The sequence below is a fragment of the Mus musculus genome, chromosome 10 (assembly GCF_000001635.26).
Source record: "Mus musculus strain C57BL/6J chromosome 10, GRCm38.p6 C57BL/6J".
NCBI lineage: Eukaryota > Metazoa > Chordata > Mammalia > Rodentia > Muridae > Mus > Mus musculus.
In genome coordinates this window covers 30,628,670-30,649,560 of record NC_000076.6, presented here as the reverse complement: position 1 = coordinate 30,649,560, position 20,891 = coordinate 30,628,670, and the positions used below count along the sequence as shown (strand labels likewise).

At 41.3% G+C, this 20,891-nt stretch overlaps 1 protein-coding gene across 7 annotated transcripts in view; it reads left to right on the top strand.

The window, feature by feature from the left end:
- The window catches only part of Ncoa7 (nuclear receptor coactivator 7), a 162,119-nt gene extending 158,140 nt beyond the window's left edge, over positions 1 to 3,979 (top strand). For 5 of the 7 annotated variants that reach the window (XM_011243153.3, NM_001358842.1, NM_001358841.1 and 2 more), the window contains 3 exons: positions 1,021 to 1,116; positions 1,521 to 1,594; positions 1,910 to 3,979. In XM_011243153.3, coding sequence (XP_011241455.1) covers positions 1,021 to 1,116; positions 1,521 to 1,594; positions 1,910 to 2,045 — 306 coding nt within the window. In that variant the 3' untranslated portion in view covers positions 2,046 to 3,979. The remainder of the gene's footprint in view (positions 1 to 1,020; positions 1,117 to 1,520; positions 1,595 to 1,909) is intronic. The other 2 variants (XM_011243154.3, XM_011243155.3) reach the window with 2 other exon arrangements.
- The last annotated feature ends 16,912 nt before the right edge of the window (positions 3,980 to 20,891 follow it).

Here is a 20,891-nt window from a genome sequence, read left to right as displayed (position 1 = left end):
GAGTGAGATTGTCAAGATATATATGGCTTCATCTCCGATATGCACTCTCACCAGTATGCGCAGATAGGATGGGAACTGAAGGACAGTAAGCTGAGGCATTACATGACTAGACTCTGTAACGTGACTCGCCTACCTCCCGGAAGAGTCGTGGATGTAGTAATATATCACAGTTGGCTAGGTGATGGTCACCCCAGCACGTAGGAGGCAAAGGCAGGTGGATATCTGTGAATTTGAAGCCAGTCTGGTCTGCAGAGTGAATTCTAGGACAGCCAGGGCTTTGTAGAGAAACCCTGTCTCAAAGCTTACCTCCCGACCCCCACAAAAATCACATTTAAAGGAAAGAGTTACCTTTTAATTCAAAGTTGCTTCAAACTAAGTACCTTGACCAGTCATATTTAAGTATTTTCATCTCTCATTATTAAAAATTGAAAGGGAGGAAAGTTTATCTTTGAGGGGATGGAATGTCCAGCCTTGATCTCACTTATGAAATACATGAGAAAACTTGACATGATGGTTCCACCAAGACAACTTTGTGGATGCTAGTGGCCAACCTAGGCTACATAGTGAGTTCCAATCTAGCCTACCCTGTAATAGAAGACTCTGTCCCAAGAAACAAAATATAAAACTAAATCATTCTAGAGATGTGATGGTGTCCTGTCAAGCACTCATTTCTGTGTGTAACACACATTTTTTAAAAATGCCATTCTCCATATTCTACTTCAGCAGCCTTTTAACCACTGAATTGTTGGCCACTTTAACAAATAATGCCTCCAAGCTTCTCTGATGGATTTTCCATGTACCAGGAAGCCTGGCCACATGGGTTCCAGTTAGAGCTGGGGGTATTGTAGTAATTGCTTTGTTTGATGGGTTTTTTTTCCACTTAAAGAGTTCTAATTTAATAATAAACTTTGCTGAAAGAGTTATAAGATCCAAGAACAATAGTGTGTCAAAAATGTTTTAGAAGGTCTCTATGGGAGTTTAATTTTGAAAGTAACTATGTCTTCTGTTTTCTTTTAATAGATATTTGGGGCATATGCAACTCATCCCTTCAAGTTCAGTGACCACTATTATGGCACAGGCGAAACGTTTCTCTACACCTTTAGTCCGAATTTCAAGGTACCTGGAAGGGTGGAATACTTGAATGGCTAGGGTTGTGTTGTCAGCAGTCAGGAGGTTCCGGGGTGTTCAGACACTGAGATAGTGGGTGTCCTGCAATCCTGCCTGCATCCTTTGCACGCAGTCTCGGTCTCCATGACTGAAGCATACAGACAGCTTAGAAACCCAGCACAAGGAGTTTCTCAGTCTGCGATGCAGGGAGAGATTGAAGGTCAGAGCCAGCACATTATCGAATGGTCTTTACTATTTCATAACGATTGGTGATCATGTTGTAGCCATTCTGTCAAATGCTTTGTTACTCAAAGGTGTGTTTCCTTTATACACAACATGACTATTCAAGGTATCTTCTCTGCTAATTCTCCGAATTGAAATGTTGGTGCTCTCTTTTGTGGTTTTGCCCTTAGGTCTTTAAGTGGAGTGGAGAAAACTCATATTTTATCAATGGAGACATAAGTTCTTTAGAACTTGGTGGTGGAGGGTAAGGCTCTTGTAATTTTATTACTTGGGGATCACTTAGGCCCAGCTATTCAATTTGCTTAGATTAATTAGGGCAGTGTACTAACACATGCCACTGAGAACCAAAGATAAATGATGTATTAATGTGCCTGAGAGACTGCAACCATTTGTCCTTTAAGAGAGACCTGTTTACACAGCTTGCTCTTAGTTTGTAAGGAGTTTAGAGTTCTGTCTATTTTGTCCCAAATGAAAGGAAGCCTCTCGGAAAAAGGCAGAAAGCATGTCATTTTGTAAGCCTTGACCGTGTAGTGACCTTTCTCCTTTAACCTTGTTACAGGGGACGATTTGGTCTGTGGCTAGATGCTGATTTATATCATGGACGCAGCAACTCTTGCAGTACTTTTAATAATGATATCCTTTCAAAAAAAGAAGACTTCATAGTTCAGGACCTAGAGGTATGGACATTTGAGTGAAACTCAGGCTGCCTTAAAATAAAACATGGAAAAGACTGGGTTAGATTAGCCGTCTTACTGGAAGACGAGCCCCAGCCCTGGCTGCCTCATCCTACAGCAATGCTTTCTTCCTGCGGTTGTCTCAGAGCATCATAGCAATGCAGACAGATTCTGGAAGGTACTGTGGAGGGCAGACACTGAAGACAGAAATCTCAAGTCCAGGTTGTTTTAAAAAAACAAAACAAAAAGACTTTGTACCTCCACTGCTTTCAAATTCACACCATGAGAAATCAGAGTGTTTTTTGATGTATGAGTTGAATGCAATTTTTATTTTTGGTAACTGTGAAAAAATATGATACTGTGGAAATACATACCTTCCTTGTGTATTTATCAGCATAATTTTACCAAATATATACTTTTTGTTTGCCATAGAAAGCTAAATCTGATTTAGAGAAATTGAAAGGATATAGCACTTAAAGGGAATATCTGATTTTTTAAAAACTTTTATTTATTATTTTTAGTATATTGTCTGAAATATATTGATTTTTTTCTTTTAATGTGTCAAATCCTGAAATAAAGAAATGTATATGTTTTGTGCTATTGGGAAACAAGGCTCTTTTGATTTGTATAGTTTTTTATTCATTTTTTGCCCTGATTATTTAGGGTAATATAATCTTTATTTATTAAGAGAGTGAGAGAGAGGGAGAGAGAGAGAGAGAGAGAGTCAAAAAGACAGAGACAGAGTTTTCAAAAGCTCATTACCAATGTTTTTTGATCTATTATAGACCAACTTTTTATTTAGTTTTTAAGGTAATCTTTGAAAACCCTAAGCATTTGTGTGAAGCAGAATATAGCTTCTCTCACAGTTGTAAGATGGTGTTTATTGAAATACAGATCTTTATGAACATGAATGTACAAGTCCTACTTCTACAGAGTGTTTGTTTCTTATGAAATTGTGTGAATTGTATATTAATAACAGTAACTAAGTTTCTTAGTTTTTTTTCTTTTTTTCATTCCTTTTCTTTTTTTTCTTTTACGTTGTTTCTTTCCAGGTGTTTACATTAATGGTAGCCATCTGTTTTAAAAGAGAGTATATAATTTGTGCATTTTTAATGTTGGATAAAAGATGCCAAGTTGGACCAACTTTCTTGGTTTCTTGAATCTTACTGGAGAAAAAACAATTCAAAGAATTACATTCATATCACAATTGAAAGAAAAAAGAAAATCTATATTTTTTTAAATATAAACTCATTTTCACATCAGTAGACATCTTTTATTTTAAATAGTAGGATATAAAATCATTAATGTTAATGATTGCCTCCCTCTTATGAAAGCCAAAGACTACTAATGGAAAAAATTTAAATAATAGCCAAAGCTGAAAAGTAGTCTATCGCGAATTATTTCCCCAGAGATTTTTGAACAGAAAATGAGCAAACCGTGTTTACATGTCTGTTTATGTTTGTCATATTTTCAAGTCTTTCTTCCATTTTAGCCTCCTTGTAAGAAAACACTGTCCAGTGGTCTCCATCAGGCCGATCACTATATTCACTGCCATCCCATGCTAGTTTAAAGGAATGCTATGAAAATTTAAATCTGTAGACCATATATACTTTTCACCCAAGTTCTCCCATTGAGGACTCTTGCTTAAAAATATACAATTTGACTTTGGTCTGCTCACACACATGAGTTGGCGAGATCCCAGGAATGTCGTGTGGTGATGATGTTCACTGTTTGTAACCATGCTGTTAATGAACAAGATGGTCATTTTGCCTCTAGATTACTCTTGCCTAGTTTAGTCCATGATGCTATACTCGTGAGAGCATATCCAGATGCTGTGTTCTCTATTTAAAACAGTATTGTCTGAACAGGAATGTGTGGCCCTTTATTATGGATTTCAACTACATGTAATGATATTCCAATATTTTCAATAAAGGAATTTATGCATTCAGTGTGAATTTCTTTCCTAAAGACTCATTCATTGGCCATTTATATAGTACAGCCTGACTTCAGAGACATGACATGATCCATTCCAGGGCAGAACAACAGAACAATCATACGGTTTTCCCCAGTTCTGTAAGAATTATGATTAGACTATAGTGCTCATAGTTTATTGAGCATGCACTGGCATTATGATTAAAACAGTGTACTACTTTAATTAAAAATACTTCATTTTGCAGCTGTAGAGATGACTCTCTGGCTACCAGAGCTACTGTGCTTGCTGACAATGTGCACCATTTCTTAGCAGGCATGTTGGGCAGTTCATAACTGCCTGTAACTCCAGTTCCAGAGAAATTGTCTTCCTGCACAGGCAGCTGTACATATGCACATACACTTACAGCCTCAGCCTCACACACATGCACTTAAAAAATAATAAAAATAATTTTCAAAATACACTCCATTGTTAGGATTCTCAATGATTATCTGAACTATTTGAAAGTGGTGCCTATAGACCTGTTTGGCACAGGTTTGCCATGAATCTTCTATTGGTAAAGATTTACAGTGTCTCCAAGGTACAATGCATTGAAGTATGACAAGGCATTCGTGTCTGGGGGTTTGTAGTGAGAAGAGGTGGAGGAAATAACCAATAATAAACTGGATTTGGTAAGATACTTAACAGAAAACTACCACTTCATTTCCTGTAGCTTTCCCCCAGTTCTCTCAACAGTTCATGAAAACTACTACTTTTATATAGTTACTGGAGACTACCCTTGGCTTTATAATAATAAATTTAGTAATATTAATAATCTAATGTCTCATATGTAGACAGCCCTCATTTTTATACCTGTTCTACCCTACATACATTTCCATCAAGGATATTTTGCACACTAATAACCTTCTGCCATGTAGTCCCCACTGAAGAAAGTCCAGGGAGTCTTTATTTTCTCAAAATTTCTCCTTTCATAGGTATAGATGCAAAATCTTAGGTGAGGGCTGGGTATGGTGGCACACATTTTAAGTCCCAGAGTACAGGAGGCAGAAGTGGGCCTGTACTCACTATGTAGACTAGAATAGTCTACATTGAAAGTTTCACACTAGCAAAAGCTATATAGTGAGACCCTCTCTTAAGCTGTCTTAGGGTTTTATTGCTATGAAGAAACCCTTGACCATGACAACTTTTTGAAAAACATTTAATTGGGGCTGGCTTACAATTCAGGGTTCATGCATGGTGGGAAGCATGGTGGAGTACAGGCAGATATGGTGTTGGAGAGTAGCTGAGAGTTCTACATCTTCTCAACTAGTAGGAAGGAAGAGTGAGCCACTTCTGAAACCTTAAAGTCAACCTATGACACACTTCTTCCAACAAGACCACTCCAATAAGGCCACACCTCCAAATAGTGCCACTCCATATGGGTCCATGAGGGCCATTTTATTCAAACCATTACATACACAAGCAAACAATAGCAACAATAACAAAATTGGTTGGAAGAAAGCCAAGGGTACTTAGAGAAAATTTAAAATAAGGTAAGCACACACACCTTTTGTGTGACTCAAAAGTGCCTATGACCATCTCCTGCCAATCAGATCTCTTTTTCTCATTGGGGAGCTCTTACCCTCAGGGTAACTCATCATCTTGCCCCCTTGTTTGTGTCCTTGAGACATGATTATCTCCCAATAGATAGTTTCTTTACCAAGAAAATTAACCTTCACAATCCATACCGTACTCTAAGGTCATATTCTCTTACCTTTCATTCTAAGCTGTCTAGTGACAGAGAATAAAGCAGATGGTCCTCCCTGCTTTCGCCAATGGAGACATCAAAGTAGTGCTTGTTGATGGGCTCTTCCATGCTTTTTATCAGCAGTGTCCAATGGAGCATCCTACAATGCTGGACTTGTACCACAATTTTCACTACTATATTTATTTACTCATTTGTTTATATTCGTACATAATGATGGGTTCCCTTATGACGTTTTACAAATACAAGTCAGATACTTTGCTCACATGCACCTTCCACTGGATGGAAAGAACTCTTTCTCCCCATGGTTTCCTTCCACTTCCTAAATACCTCTCCTCCTAACTTCATGTCATGTAGTGTGTGTGTGTCTAGATTACACATATGACAAAAAAAACAAAACAAAAAAAACATGGCAGTATTTTTCTTGCTTATTTTGCTACACACCACAATTTTATCTTTTCCTGAAAGAGGAATAGTTCATCTTTATGACTGAATAGAGTGGTACGTTCATCAGAGTAGAAAAGATGATGAACAGAGAATGTAAGAGCAGTATGAAGAGTGCTCACAAAATGGCATCTATCATGACTGCCCACCCAAAGACCCAACAAGCTGCTGAAAAAGTCAGATGCAGATATTTGCACCCAACCAACGGACAGAAGCAGCTGACCCCTGTTGTTGAATTAGGGAAGGCTGAAAGAAACTGAGAAGGATGATCCTATAGAAGGACCAGCAGTCTTAATTAATCTGGACCCCGAGATCTTTCAAACACTGGACCACCAAACAGACAGTATACACCAGCTGTTATGAGTCCCCCAGCACACATACAGTAGAGGACTCCCAGGTCTATGTTCATTCAGAGATGATTCACCTAACTCTCAAGAGACTGGAGACCCCAGGGAGTTTAGAGGTCAGATGGGGTGGAGGGTGGGGGCATCCATGTGGAGATGGGGTATAGTGGGGAGGAGGTGTGGGATGTGAGGCAGCTAGAGGGCAGGAGGGGGGAAAGGGAATGGAATATGGAGTGTAAAAAATGAATTACAAATAAAATTAAATTAAAAAAAGAACAGTATGAAGAATCAATATAGCAAAGGAGTTGATTCTTTGAAAAGATAAACAGGATTGACAGACCCTTAGTCAACCTTAACTGAAAGAGAAAGAGAAAAACCATGTTAATAAAGATAAAAAGAAGGATGTCACAACAGTTACTAGCAGTTTGAATAGGTTTGGCCACCATGGTTTCAAGTGTTTGAATGCTTGGCCAACAGGGAGTGATATTAGGAGGCATGTCCTTGTTGGAATAGGTGTAGCCTTGTTGGAGGAAGTGTGTCACTGTGGGGCTGGGCTTTGATGGTCTTCTCTTAACTGCCTTCCCATCAAGATGTTGAACTCTCAGCTCCTCCTGCCCCATGTCTGCCTGGATGCTGCCATGCTGGTGGCTCACAACCATCCGTGGCGAAATCTGATGCCCTTTTCTGGAGCATCTGAGGACAGCTACAGTGTACTTACATATAATAAATAAATAAATCTTTAAAAAAAATAAATAAATATTAGGTGAAAATTCCATCTTCACAACATTGGAAACCCTAACAAAAATAGTTACTAAGGAAATCCAGAGAATGGTTAGAGAATATTTTAAAAACGCACATCTGAGACCTAGGAATCATAGTGAGTTGGGTAAGTTTCCTGAAACATATGACTTACCCAAAATGAATCAAGATATGATAAGCAAACCTACAATGAACAATACAACTGCAGAAGTACTAAGTCTCTCAACAGAGATAGCCCATGACTGGACAGATTCTCATATAAATTCTACCTAATATTTATTCTCTATAAGAACCAAATATATTACTAAAACACTTAAAATGTGCCTTGAATAATGGAAGGGCTTTCATAATTTATAGTATTGTAATTAAAGTTGAGTAGCCACATATGAGCAGTGGCTACCATAGTGGTTTGCACAGCTCTAGACCAAAATGGTAATGGTAAAACTTATTGAAAGTTGAATCTCTCACTGAGCACAAACTTTAGTTTAGCACTCTGGTGTGTTCCTGTCATTGTGTATCCTTGTATTTTGGTGCCACCCAAGGTGTTAGTGTGTCTCCCACTACCTAGTCGGTTCATTAGAACAAAAAACAAAACAAGAGAGTCATGTTCCTTGGGAGCCTTTATATACTAAAAAAAAGGGGGGGCGTCTTTATAGAACTATTGACCCCTATCTGAAATCAAAGGTAGTTAAAGCCTTCCCTAGTGCCCTGACCCATATCAGATAGTTTTCCTTGTGTAACCATACACATGTTTTGGCCCTATACTGGACATGCCAATGCTCATAGCAGCTCTGTTGGGATGCCATACTCTTGATCAGGCAACCATCCACAACACCTGATGGAGCATGGGAGGAAAATATTCACTTCTTACGCTGATTAAATGTCTAATTTCAGAACTGTCAAGAATAATGAAGACCCAAAAATGCCTTATGTAGTGCTATTCAATGGACAATCATCCTTAAAAGTTAACTAGCCTTCATCCCCCAATTCCCACCCCCAATCACATGTATAGTTTCTAGTATTAACTGTTACATGAATTGGAAGTAGATGGTGTTTAATTCAGAGACCCACAGCTGGCACAGGTACAGAAATTTAAAGACTGTAGGATGTTCAGCTCTAAATGAATATATATACTGCACACCTCCTCCCAAGTCTCAGGATTACTGCAGGAGCAAGGGCAGAAAACTTCTGAGAGCCTGAGGTGGAGGCTGACTACAAGGAGACACTATCTTTTGGACACACCAGGGTAACTTTACATATGAATGAAGAGTGGACAAGGCCTGCACAAGCCCAGGCCAGTCCAAATCTCAGCGTGGAGAGGGGAGCTGAGCACGCATCCGCCTCCAAGTACACCTTCTGGTGACTTGACCACTCTCCCGTGGAAGACCACACACCCAGGAATATTTGGGCACCACAATTGCCCTTAGGAGTTTTAAAAAGAAATAGAAACTTGAGTGGATTGGGATGAGGAGTGGATTTTTGAAAGAGCTGGGAGAGATGATTATAATGAAATAACATTGCATTGAAGACTCAAAAAGCAAGAAAAAATAAAACTAAATTTATAAAATTAGAATCTGATACATATGTGTACATAGTCAACATGATTTTGCACATGTGTTTAGCAAAATTCATAAAAGATAGTTATTTCTAAGGTCTTGAAGCTTCAGAAAGTCGGTGGTGAAATAATTTTTAGATTTCCAAAATTGCTACCCTGAAATGGCTTAGTGGCCATTTAAATGAAGATCAGACTCTATCTAGTTTTGCACTTTTGTGCCATGAATGGGAGAAAATGAAAAGTATTTGATTAACTAGGTTATCCTGACTCTCTTTTACTTAGAATAAAAAAAAAATCAGACAAAAACAATTTTACAAGGGATATTTTATTATATGACACTGATTTCATAGGCAAAGTAATACAGTGTACTTTGTAAGTGTGTGATAAATGTTAGCTGGATCTTAAGATTTCCAAATGCTAGCAAAGTTACGTAAACTTTCTGCCTCGGTCCCATCATCTATAAAACGAGAATAATAGTACCAACCACAGTAAACATGAAAGGAGGTGACACTGGAGCAGTGTCTGAGCATCTGTCATCCCAGCTGTTCTGCACAATAAATGAGAAGATCCCTCAAGCTCGGGAAACCAAAATCAGTCAATGCAACACAGCAAAATCCTACCACAAAAATTAAAACGAAAAGGAAAGGTCTTAGAATAAAAATGTCACTATTTCACTAGGTACCACATAGCAATACTTTGAACATTAATAACGACATTTATTCCAGAAGATTCTATTGCCTTGTAACACTGCATGCATCTTAGTTTGGAGAAATATATGCTACAGTCCTGGTGTTCCCACAATGACAATGCATTTCTTATAAAATATGCTTTCATCAATGGATCTGCAACTGTGCAATGTGTTTTACTTGTTAGAGACATAGTCTTTCCCTTCCCCTCCAACCCTGTTTCTTAGATTTATTCATGGTACTGTAGAAATATTTCATTTTTATGTCAACATATAGAATCAATATTCCACTATGTGGACATACTGTTCTACCAGTATTTATCCATTCTCCTGTTTTGTGCATTTTGGAATTTATGAACGTGCTGCTACGTAACATGAGACCATGGTGGTTTGTAATGTGACTGCACTATTTACAAACCCATCAGAGTCCTCCTCTGACACTGGTAGACTTAACTCTCAAGGGCATGCAGTGTTAGTGCACTGTGTAATTTGAATTTCTCTGATTACAATTAAATCAAGCATCTTTTGAAAAATCTTTCTTAGCTGTTCTTATGTTCACCTTTCTGTGACACCTCTTTGGGCCTTCTGCACATTAAAAAACAAAACAAAACAAAAACCTTGGAAAAATCCCATGACATCCTTGCTGTTCCTTTTATGAGAATAAAAGACATTAGTCAGTCTGTGACTCATACTTGGTCCTGATGAGAACAATAGTTAAGTGGAATCAGGATGTCTTGGGCTTTACAAAGTTATTTCCTTAAGTTTGCCTTGAACTGGCAATAACCATGAAGAGGATTTAAGAGGAGGATCTATGTTAAATTGGGGCTTTGCTTTGTTTATGCACATGGGTTTGCACCAGTTTGGTTTGTGGATTTGGGTATTTGTTGGTTTGTTGGATTGATTGATTGACTATTTTAGAAGCATCAAGTGGTTCACTCTGAATAAGAGGAAACATCTGCTGAGCACTAGTGTGTTGGACATCATTTCCAGCACTCTGAAAACATTATCACAGTATTTAAATTGATATAAATAGAAGCAATAGATACAATGTTATTATATTTTCTAAATGAAGAAATGAGAGCCCTTGAAAATGGAATGACTTGTTCAAGTTGGAGTCATACAAAATGGCAGAAATGGAGGCTGGGCATGGTGGCGCACACCTTTAATCCCAGCACTTGGGAGGCAGAGGCAGGCGGATTTCTGAGTTCGAGGCCAGCCTGGTCTACAAAGTGAGTTCCAGGACAGCCAGGGCTACACAGAGAAACCCTGTCTCCAAAAAACAAACAAAGGCAGAAATGGGTGTCAATTTGACAGTCCTCACTCTCCCAATGAGCTCTCAGCCCCACATCATAATTACAGGAAGTAGCGCCTCATTCAGGAGCACAGCAGGACAGAGGGAGAGCAGGTGGTTTCCCTGGAGAACCTGGGAGGAGTGATGGACATTCAGGGTATGCTCTGTAGGAAGAAATCTGGAGGGCAACTGAAAGAATTGATAGAAAAAATTAAGATCAGAAATTACTGACAGTGAAAAGAATGGAAACAACCCTTACAAAGGTACAAAGTTCACAATTCATAGCACCTGACTGGACACAATGTTAGGAGTTTGCAACAGGAGTGAGTTGTGTCATAGAGAAATTCAGGCAAAGGGCACAGGGAACCAGATGTTTGAGAAGCTGTGACTCGTGGGTCTGGAAGCTTTCTTAGAAAGTGAGTCATAAACTTAATGTCCATAAACATAGGAGAATAACCTAGAAGCCAATAGAAGTGATGATTTTGTTCAAAGTGTAGCTCAGGATACAAAATGGCAGATGGTTTGGCGGTAATGTGACGTGGTAGGTAGGCAGGCAGGCAGGCAGGCAGGCAGGTAGGAATTGATAGCAGCTAAGAGAATGCCAATCTTGCTTCTGAACCTCTCTCCCTGCACCCTGGGAGGTATCAAGAACAAGCAGGTTTTGTTTATCAAGCCTCATGAAGTACTGTGGCTATGGAGGAAAGGGAGATTTCAAGCAAGGTCAGAAGATGGTTTGCCTCTTTGAGGCAGTTGAGGATGGGGATACTTGAGATGAAACCTAAGTAGAAAAAGGTTGGGAATGAGAAATAAAAGGAAGGTAGTCACACTAATCTCTATTCCCCACCTTCCCTTCATGTGCCCATCCTTTTATTCTCAGCTAACATTTTGTGATGAAAGCTAAGGAAGTCCAGAGAGTTCAGTCGACCATTTAAAGCTCATGAACATGTGTTGCATGTGTCTGTCATCATTTTGCCTTAAATGCTCAGAGATATGTTCATCTCTAAAGGGTTTTCCTTTATGCTGCCTGAACGTAGCTTTCTTGACTCAAGAAGGATGCTTTTGAAAATGCCTCTCTGAGGTGGAGAGCTGGCTCGTTAAGAATGGTTGTTGCTCTTGTGCAAGACTCAGTTTGCAATTTTGTAATGACAATCCCAGATTGAATATCTTCTTAAGACTTAAGACTCTGTGGACACTGAGCACGCATATGATACACATACATACATGCAGGCACGATACTCTTACATATAAAAATAAAATAAGTAGAACAAAGGAAAAATGCTTCTCATGCTTTCCTTGCCTCTCACAGGCAATCAGCTTGTCTCCATTCTTTTAATTTTTGCCCATACTTGGTTTTGGATCTGCATTCATTACAATATAAATTTGAGGGATATGGTGGTGCACTGATTTAACCCAGAACTTGGGGGGGTAGAGTCATCTGGATCTCTAGGAGTCTAAGTGTAAGACCCTGACCCTCAGTCAGTGGTACTTACTTCAAGATGTCCCTGAGTGAAACACTGAGACACAGATAGATCCAAAAGCATGAGGTTTATTTTCTGGTGTGTCAGGGTCAACCTTCAATTAGTCCCTCAAGGCAAGTTACTAAGAAGGCAACCCTAAATAGCTATTACAAGCACTTTTAATACTTTTTAGGGACACAGGTTACATCAGCAAGGTTACAGTTCAAACTTATTGGCTAAGCATATTGACCTTTAAATCTATTGGCTAGCAAGCATGACATGCATTTGAACTCTACCTGGGACTTTCCAGAGTGTCAGGTAACTATCAGTCAGTACATTCTGAGAATTTTTTTACTCAAGAATGTTCCTGTGAGTACACAATGGATCTTGGCCTAGACTTTGCTGCAGGTGGGAGGGGGAAGCTGTAAGGAGGGTGTGGGACTGGAAAAAGCCCTTAGGTTCCTTATTCCCCCCTTTTTCTTGTACATGCTCCAATCCTGGAGCTATACTCAGGAGTCTTAGGTAACTAACTCATATTCTTCAGGTCCTGTCCTCAGGGTCTCATATTGCTGGCCCAGGACCATCAGCTGCACTGCTCCTACTCTCTCTTTTATGAAGGCTCTAATCTTGTTCAGTACGCAGAGTCCAAAGGTCAACAACAGCAGGAGAATAATTAGGGGTCCTAACAAGGTGGCTATGAGGGGAGGAGTTAAACCAAGACTCAAACCAGCCCTGACTCTGTTCTCTTTCTCTCTTCTGCTTGGCTAGCCCATCTCTCACCTTGGCCATTGAATCTTTAACAACCCCAGAATGGTCTATATAAAAGCAACACTCCTCAGCTAAGGCAGCAAGCACATAGCCCTCCTTGCTGGAGGAAAAGGTAAGTCTAATCCCCTCCTAGTCTGTAGTACTACTTCTGATAATGAGGTCAATGATTCTTGAAGATGACTGATGGAAGTTTCTGTTCTCTCTATATCTAAATCAATGGCTGCCCTCAGACTGTCATAATTTTTCCTTTGTAAGACCAAAATGTAGGTACCAATGGCTTCCCCGGCCACCCTTAACCCCAGCACAAGGGCACATAGGATGGGGAAGAATCAGAATACAAAGGTACCATCAGGTGGTCATGACCAAGGTTGTGAGATCTTGAGTTTGATTGGATTGTCCATCTTCTGTATCATCCAGCCAGGGTCCCTGGGGAGGAGAGTGTCTGCAGGTTTCACATGAGAAATGTCCACCTTGAGGGCTTGGGAGTGGTTAGCAGCACCAGGAAGGGTTCCTTCCACTGGGATTCCAGTGACTGTACCTGATGGACTGGTCCTTACGTACACCCAGCCACCAGCCTGGAAGCAGTGAGGGTTCTCTGGCATCCCTGACACATTGAATGCAGATAGTTTGGGCTAAATCTCATGTTGTACTGACTGAAGGGCTTGGAGCCTCAAGAAGAGGTTCTAATCAGTGAGTTGAGATGCCTCTAGGGAGGGCCCAGTGAACACCAAGGGAATTGGGGTACCAAGCAGAATCTCAAAAGGGGTCAGGTTAAAAGGTAGGGGGTGTTCTGGGCTCAGAAAAGGCCAGGGGAAGGAACACCACCCAGTTAACGCCAGTTTCTTTAGTTATTGTCTCTTTTAAGGTTCTGTTTATTCTCTCTACCTGGCCTGAGCTCTGGGGACAGTACGTACAATGGAGCTTCCATTTAGTCCCCAATATTTCTGCCAATCCCTGACTTACCTTAGAGAAAAAAGCAGGACCATTGTCTGATCCAATTACCTTGGGTACTCCGAACCTCAAGAAATTTTCCTCTAATATCTTCTTGGCTATGGGGTAGCTATTTCCTGCTTGGTGGGGAAAGTCTCAACTCATCTAGAGAAAGTATCCACAAACACTAGAAGGTATTTATAGCCATATTTTCCTGGTTTAAATTCTGTAAAATCGACTTACCAATATACTCCAGGCCGTTCTCTCCCAGGTCTTTTGCCCTGTTTACTCTGGGCCACATAAGCATTCACTTGCTGGCATACCTTACTCTGTTCTACTGTATCAGGCTAAAACTCTGAGGTCCATTACATATACCTTAGATCCCTTAACTGCTCAGATGCACTTATCCTCTACATGAGTCCATTTACGCATTTGGCCAAGTAAGTCTTTTGCTTGCTTTTTAGGGAATATAGATTTTTTTTCCTTTTCATGTGCACCATTACCCTTCCTTCTCTAGGTAATAGTTGGTAGGGTGGCTAGCAATCTGAGTCCTGTCTTCTTCAGTATATTTTAAGTGAGGATATTTCTTAGTCCAGTCCCAGTTCCCAGCAGATATCTCTTGCAGGCCCATAATCAGGATAGGCTCCTGCATAGCCACTTCTCCAGCCACTTGATCTGCCTGGTTATTGCCCTGGGCCACTGAGTCTCTTCCCTTCTGATGTCTTGGGCAATGAATTATACTCACAGTTGCTGGCTTTATCAGGGCATCCAAGAGAGCCAAGATTTCCTTTTTGTTAATTCTTTTCCCTCTGATGTGAGCAGTCCTCTCTCTTGGTATACAGTCCTGTGGACATGGGCTATGGCAAAAGCATACCTACTAACCATGTAGATGTTAATTTTCTTACCAGCCCCAAGCTCCATGGCCTTAGTGAGGGCAATTAGCTCCACTTTCTGTGCCAATGTGCTGGGAGTAAAAGTTCCGCCCACGCCCAGATGACGTTTGTGCTATCCACCAATTGTCTCTGACCTTCATGGAGAAAACTGCCCCTGTCTGTAAAGCAGGTAGCCTTGGCTTCGGTAGGAGTCAGTCGGAGAGGTCTTTTCCTCCACCCATGGGCTCTCCTTTTGGGCCAGTTAGTTGTGGCCGGTCGAGCAGGAAGTGTATATTGGTCCCCATCTTGGAGAGTAAGTCTTGCCCCAACACAGGGTAGGAGCAGTCTGAGATGACCATAAATGAATGGGATACTCTGCCCATCCCTAGGTCCACTGTTCTTTGGGTAGTCCATGAATACATTTTGGTGCCAGTGACTCCTTGGACCCAAGTTGTTTACTTGGAAATGGGGCCACTGCCTTGGAGGAGGACTGAGTGTTGAGCCCCTGTGTCCACCAAGAATTGAGTGCGTTTCCTCTCCACTCTCAGAGTTATCCTGGGTTCAAGGAGTGGGTATGAACCCCATCTTCCCTAGTCGCTGTCTTCCCCCAGGGATAACACCTTTGCCTTATGGGGGCACTTTTCCCAAGGCCTGGGATTTCCTGCCCCCTGCTTCTGTTTGTTAGGGCACTGGTCCTTTTCAAGGGGTTTTCTGTCTCTCTTTGGTTGGGGTCTCACTTCTCTGTGTTCCCTGACTCTGTAGCCAATATACTCTGTAAATTCCTTTCCTGTTGCCTTTCTTTTTTCATCTCCCTTTCTTTTTCTCTGCTCCTTCTCCTCCTCTGTCTCCCTGTCATGGTAGACTTTATCAGCAATCTGCACTAAATCCCTCAACAACTTTTCTTGTAGTCCCTCTAGTTTCTGAAACTTTTTCCTAATATCTCTACTAGCCTGGTCTACAAAAACCATAGTCACAGTAGCTTTGTACTCCTTGCTGCTGGGGTCATAGGGTGTGTACTGGCTAGTTTTGTGTCAACTTGACACAGCTGGAGTTATCACAGAGAAAGGAGCTTCAGTGGAGGAAATGCCTCCATGAGATACAACTGTAAGGCATTTTCTCAGTGATCAAGGTGGAAAGGCCCCTTGTGGGTGGGACCATCTCTGAGCTGGTAGTCTTGGTTCTATAAGAGAACAGGTTGAGCAAGCCAGGGGAAGCAAGCCAGAAAGGAACATCCCTCTAGGGCCTCTGCATCAGTTCCTGCTTTCTGACCTGCTTGAGTTCCAGTCCTGACTTCCTTTGGTGATGAACAGCAGTATGGAAGTGTAAGCCGAATAATCCCTTTCCTCCCCAACTTGCTTCTTGGTCATGATGTTTGTGCAGGAATAGAAACCCTAACTAAGACAGGGTGTATATTGGTAGAATGTCTCCGTGAGTTCTAGAGGGCAGCAGATGACTCATTTGATCTCTGTCTAACATCATGTACCTTGGTCAAATTTGTGGGTCAGGTGGCTCCCTGGAGACCTGCATATGGAGCCTGGTGGTAGACCTTCAGGTACCCCTTATCTTCTGCCATATTAAAGTCCCAGCCAGGTCTAGTCAGGGGAAACCAGCTGTCGATGACAGCCTGTTCAATCAATGGTGCCCCTAGTCTGAGGGGGCATTCTTTCTGGCTTCCTACATTATTCTCTCACTCTTCAGCCATGAAGAACACTCTCATGAGTTGTTGGATATCATCCCAGGTGGGGTGATAAGTAAATAAACAGTCTCAAAGAGATTAATTGGCCCCTTGTGGTTATCTGAAAGGGGAGGGGTTGGGCCTTCCAGTTGTACAAGAAGGTTGAAGAGAAGGGCCAATATTGAAAAACCTGATTACCCTTATCTAGAGGCCTATATGCCCTCAGTGGGAGAGCCACTGTAGTATCAGGAGAGGTGGCTCTCAGACTTTGGGTCTCCATGATGGGATCGGGAAGTTGGGGGTCTTCTCCTGCTCTTCCCTTCAGTAAAGGGGGTGTGGTACAATGGCCCTGGTGTCATATGGGCTAGAGATCCTAGAGCCAGTTCTGGCACTGGCGGGGCCATGGGGACAAGGATAGGTGGATATAGAAGAGGAGGGTCTTGGAGCAACAGGTCTGCTGTTGATGGGTCTTAGAGGATCAACTTCTTCTAAGGTCTGGATCCCTCCTCCCATATTTTCTATTTCCTGATGGCCAGAACCTGTGAAGTGGGTCTTGGGGAAAGAAAGGCTTTTATCCCTTGGGAGGCGGGAGGGGGGTGTCCTCCACTAGATTCTTCCAGGTAATTATATAGAGCATTTGGTCTGAGTGCTCAAGGGATCCTGGCCTCTTTCCTCTACTGTTTTGATCACCTGCAAGTCAAAGGTTCCTATAGGTAGCCACCCTACTCTGAAGGTGATCCATTCGGAGAAGCAGGGAGTAACTAACTTTCCTTTCTTTACTACTGCTGACAAATTTTCTCTTACAGTGGTTAATTAGGATGTTTAACAGGGTAGATTCAGTCTGTCCAGTGTCCAAGAACACAGAATGAGATAACCAATACCAACAAACTCAGAGAAAGACAATCAACACAGTTTGCCCCTTCCTTGATTGCAGAAACCAGGTTATAGCAAGGCTCGGTCAGCTTCTGTTGATACTGTGTCTTCCTGATTACAGACAGTGCTCCCCTTTCACAGGTGCAGACACCAGGTTATATAGCATGACTCAGCTCCTGCCTTATACTGTGTCTTACCATTTCCAAAAGGAACAGAGTCCTCTCCACTCCCTCAAGGGGGGCTGAAGAGTCCTACAGACTCCCTGTGGTCACAGCCTTAAGGCACAACTGCCCATGGCAATTGACAGCACCAGACCAGAGCCTTTCCAGCTGACACCTGTTCCCTGGAGACAAACGTGAAAGCAGAAGACAGAGAGACAAAACACTGACAAACACAGGTTAGCACTGTTACTGGCTCGGTCTTTATCACTCTGATCAGTCAGTGTAGTCGTGGTCACTAGGGGAAGGGGACTGGGGTGGGGGTGGGGGTCTGGAGTGGGGTGGGAGGGTTGGGGTGGGGGGAAGTCTCCTAGAATCCTGGATGAGCCCCCAAATGTAAGACCCCCCTCCTTGGTCAGTGGTACTTCAAGATGCCCGAGTGAGACACAGAGACACATATCGATGCAAAAGCAAGAGGTTTATTTTCCGATGTGTCGGGGTCAACCTTCAATTAGTCCCTCAAGGCAAGTTACTAAAAAGGCGACCCTAAATAGCTATTACAAGCACTTTTAATACTTTTTAGGGGCACAGGTTACATCAGCAAGGTTACAGTTCAAACTTATTGGCTAAGCATATTGACCTTTAAATCTATTGGCTAGCAAGCATGACATGCATTTGAACTCTACCTGGGACTTTCCAGAGGGTCAGGTAACTATCAGTCAGTACATTCTGAGAATTTTTTACTCAAGAATGATCCTGTGGGTCGAGAACGGAACTTGGCCTAGCCTTGGCCCCAGGTATAAGGAGGGTGTGGAACTGGAAAACTCCTTAGGGTCCCTCACAAGGCCAGCCTGGCCTACATAGTGAGTTTCTGGACAGCCAGGAAGCCAGGGATATTCAGAGAGACCATGTCTAAAAAAGGAGATACAAATCTCCTGCACCCAGCTCCTTGTTTTCTTTGACTGTAACCAGAGAGAACCATGAGGACTGACTTAGAGATGGTCTAGCCTTGAGATTAAGAGGAAATATCTACAAGTATGAAGTTGATAAGAAGACTGATGTTAACTTCACAAGTTAGAAGTTCTGTCTTATACAGGATCTGTTTACTTTGGGAGATAAGGGTAGTGCCTCTGGGGTGACAGAATGGACTTGCAGACAGATCTCCCTAGCTTCAATCAAGTAAATTGTCTTGGCCTGACTGGTTCCACTCCCTAGGTTCCATTTTCTCTGTTTCTAAATAATGCGAACACTTTCCACCTCTTCCTCCTCTTCTTCTTCCTCCTCCTTTTGCTCCTTCTCCTCTTCTTCCTCCTAAACCACCACCACCACCTCCTCCTCTTCTTCCTCCTCCTCCTTTACCTCCTCTTCTCTAAATGGTTATCAAAATCAAATAAATTTCCTATACAAACATGCCTCCAAAATTATAAAATGACATATAAAGTCATGTTAAGACTCTTAGGTAATTCACATCACACTTAGATTATGTTGCAATCTTTACTATGAAAAGCAAAGGACAAGTACACTTGTTTCTGACTTTTAAACAAGGAATTGCTCTCAATTGGGTGGTTGTTGTCCTTTGAGGACTTGAATTTTTTTTCTTTTCTTTTTTTCATTTTTGTATTTCAGGGGAAAAGCATCTGCATTGAACATGTATCTACAATGTATTTACATTGTAAAATGTATCTGCACTGTATGCCAGAGAAAAGTAAACAAACACTACTCATCAGGGAAGTAGCAGGAATTGAGAAACTCTTGGAAGAAAGAAGGGTTTTTGTTGTTGTTGCTGTTGTTCTTCCATAAATGATTTATAGATTTACACTTATCATCAGCTCAAGACTTCCCTTAAATTTTTTTTAGCAAATCTCAAACAGCTACAACTTGGGGCTTTGGGCCACCTGCCAATGTTTCTTCAAGAGCATTATAATTGGCCTAATCATCAGAAACTAGAAATTTCTCTCTTTTCCTACATACAGGTACTCCATACTTTCCTTCTGTTACCCACTCATTCTAACAGATGAGACTATATATATACACATATGTATGAGTGTGTGCATGTATGTGCATACATATGCACTTGCAAACACACTTACCAAATAGCACAGGCTTAAATATTTCTCTTTCTACTGTATTTCTTATGCAGAGATAGGTTCATGCTTATTTTTCTTTTACCTTGGTCCATATATTTATAAGCTAGAGAGTGTCTTTGTGTATGTGTTCAGGAAATTTCTATCTAGAACTGGCTAAAAAGGAATGTTGATATCCATGTGATGGTTTGTTTATGCTCAGCCCAGGGAGTGGCACTATTAGAAGGTGTGGCCCTGTTGGAGTAGGTGTGGCCTTGTTGGAATGTATGTAACGTTGGGTGTGGGCTTTAAGACCCGCATCCTAACTGCCTGGAAGTCAGTATTTTGCTAGCAGTATTCAGATGAAGATATAGAACTCTCAGCTCCTCCTGCACCATGGCTCCTTGGATGCTGCCATGTTCTGGCCTTGGTGATAATGGACTGAATCTCTGAACCCGTAAGCCAGCCCCAATCAAATGTTGTCTTTATAAGAATTGTCTTGGTCATGGTGTCTGTTCACCCTAACTAAGACAAGCAGGAACTCACTCTGCCTTTCTCTCAGCTCCCTGCTTCTTTTTATCTTTTAGTGAAAGCATTCAGATGTGGCACACAGAATGATGTGGAGAAGATAGTTTACTACAGAAGACATGAGACATTCTTGAGAGGTGAGTGGATAAACTCAGAGAGACCATTATTCAAATCTACATGCTTAAGCAGACCTTACACTATTCTCAAGTTTCTGTTACAGACATGTCTGTGAGGGGCATTCTCCTGTCAGGATAGTTGTTAGGCCCATTGGATTAACTCTTGGGGAAGACCGTAAATTGTCCTTGTTCAGAACCAGAAAGGCTTTTTATGGTAGTAGTCCTCCTGGCAATACAAAAGGTCTTGCCTCCATTAAAGGCCAGGGATACAGTTCAGATGCCACTATTATAAACCTAAACCATGTATCAGAATACATGTAAAAAAATGAACCAAAAAAAAAAAAAAGCAAAATTTAAAAAGGAGGTAACCATGTTTCATGAGGAGGAAATAACCCCCGTATGATAAGTCTCAACAAAGGAGACACAAAAGAATAAACTGAAAAAGTAAACCGTTAAAAACAAAATTCTACTCCTTTAGGCCAGGCTTGGGAATGTGGCCTTTGTGACTCAATGCTCCAAGGTATGCTAATCATAAAACAGATAGCGACATTCCTTCACCCACCTGCTTCCTGGGTTTAAAGAGTGTTCATTCGAAGAAAGTCGTCCTGACTCACCCTGACCATTGCTGAAACCCGCTATGCAAATGTGCTATTGTTAGGGTCTCTTAGAAACTGT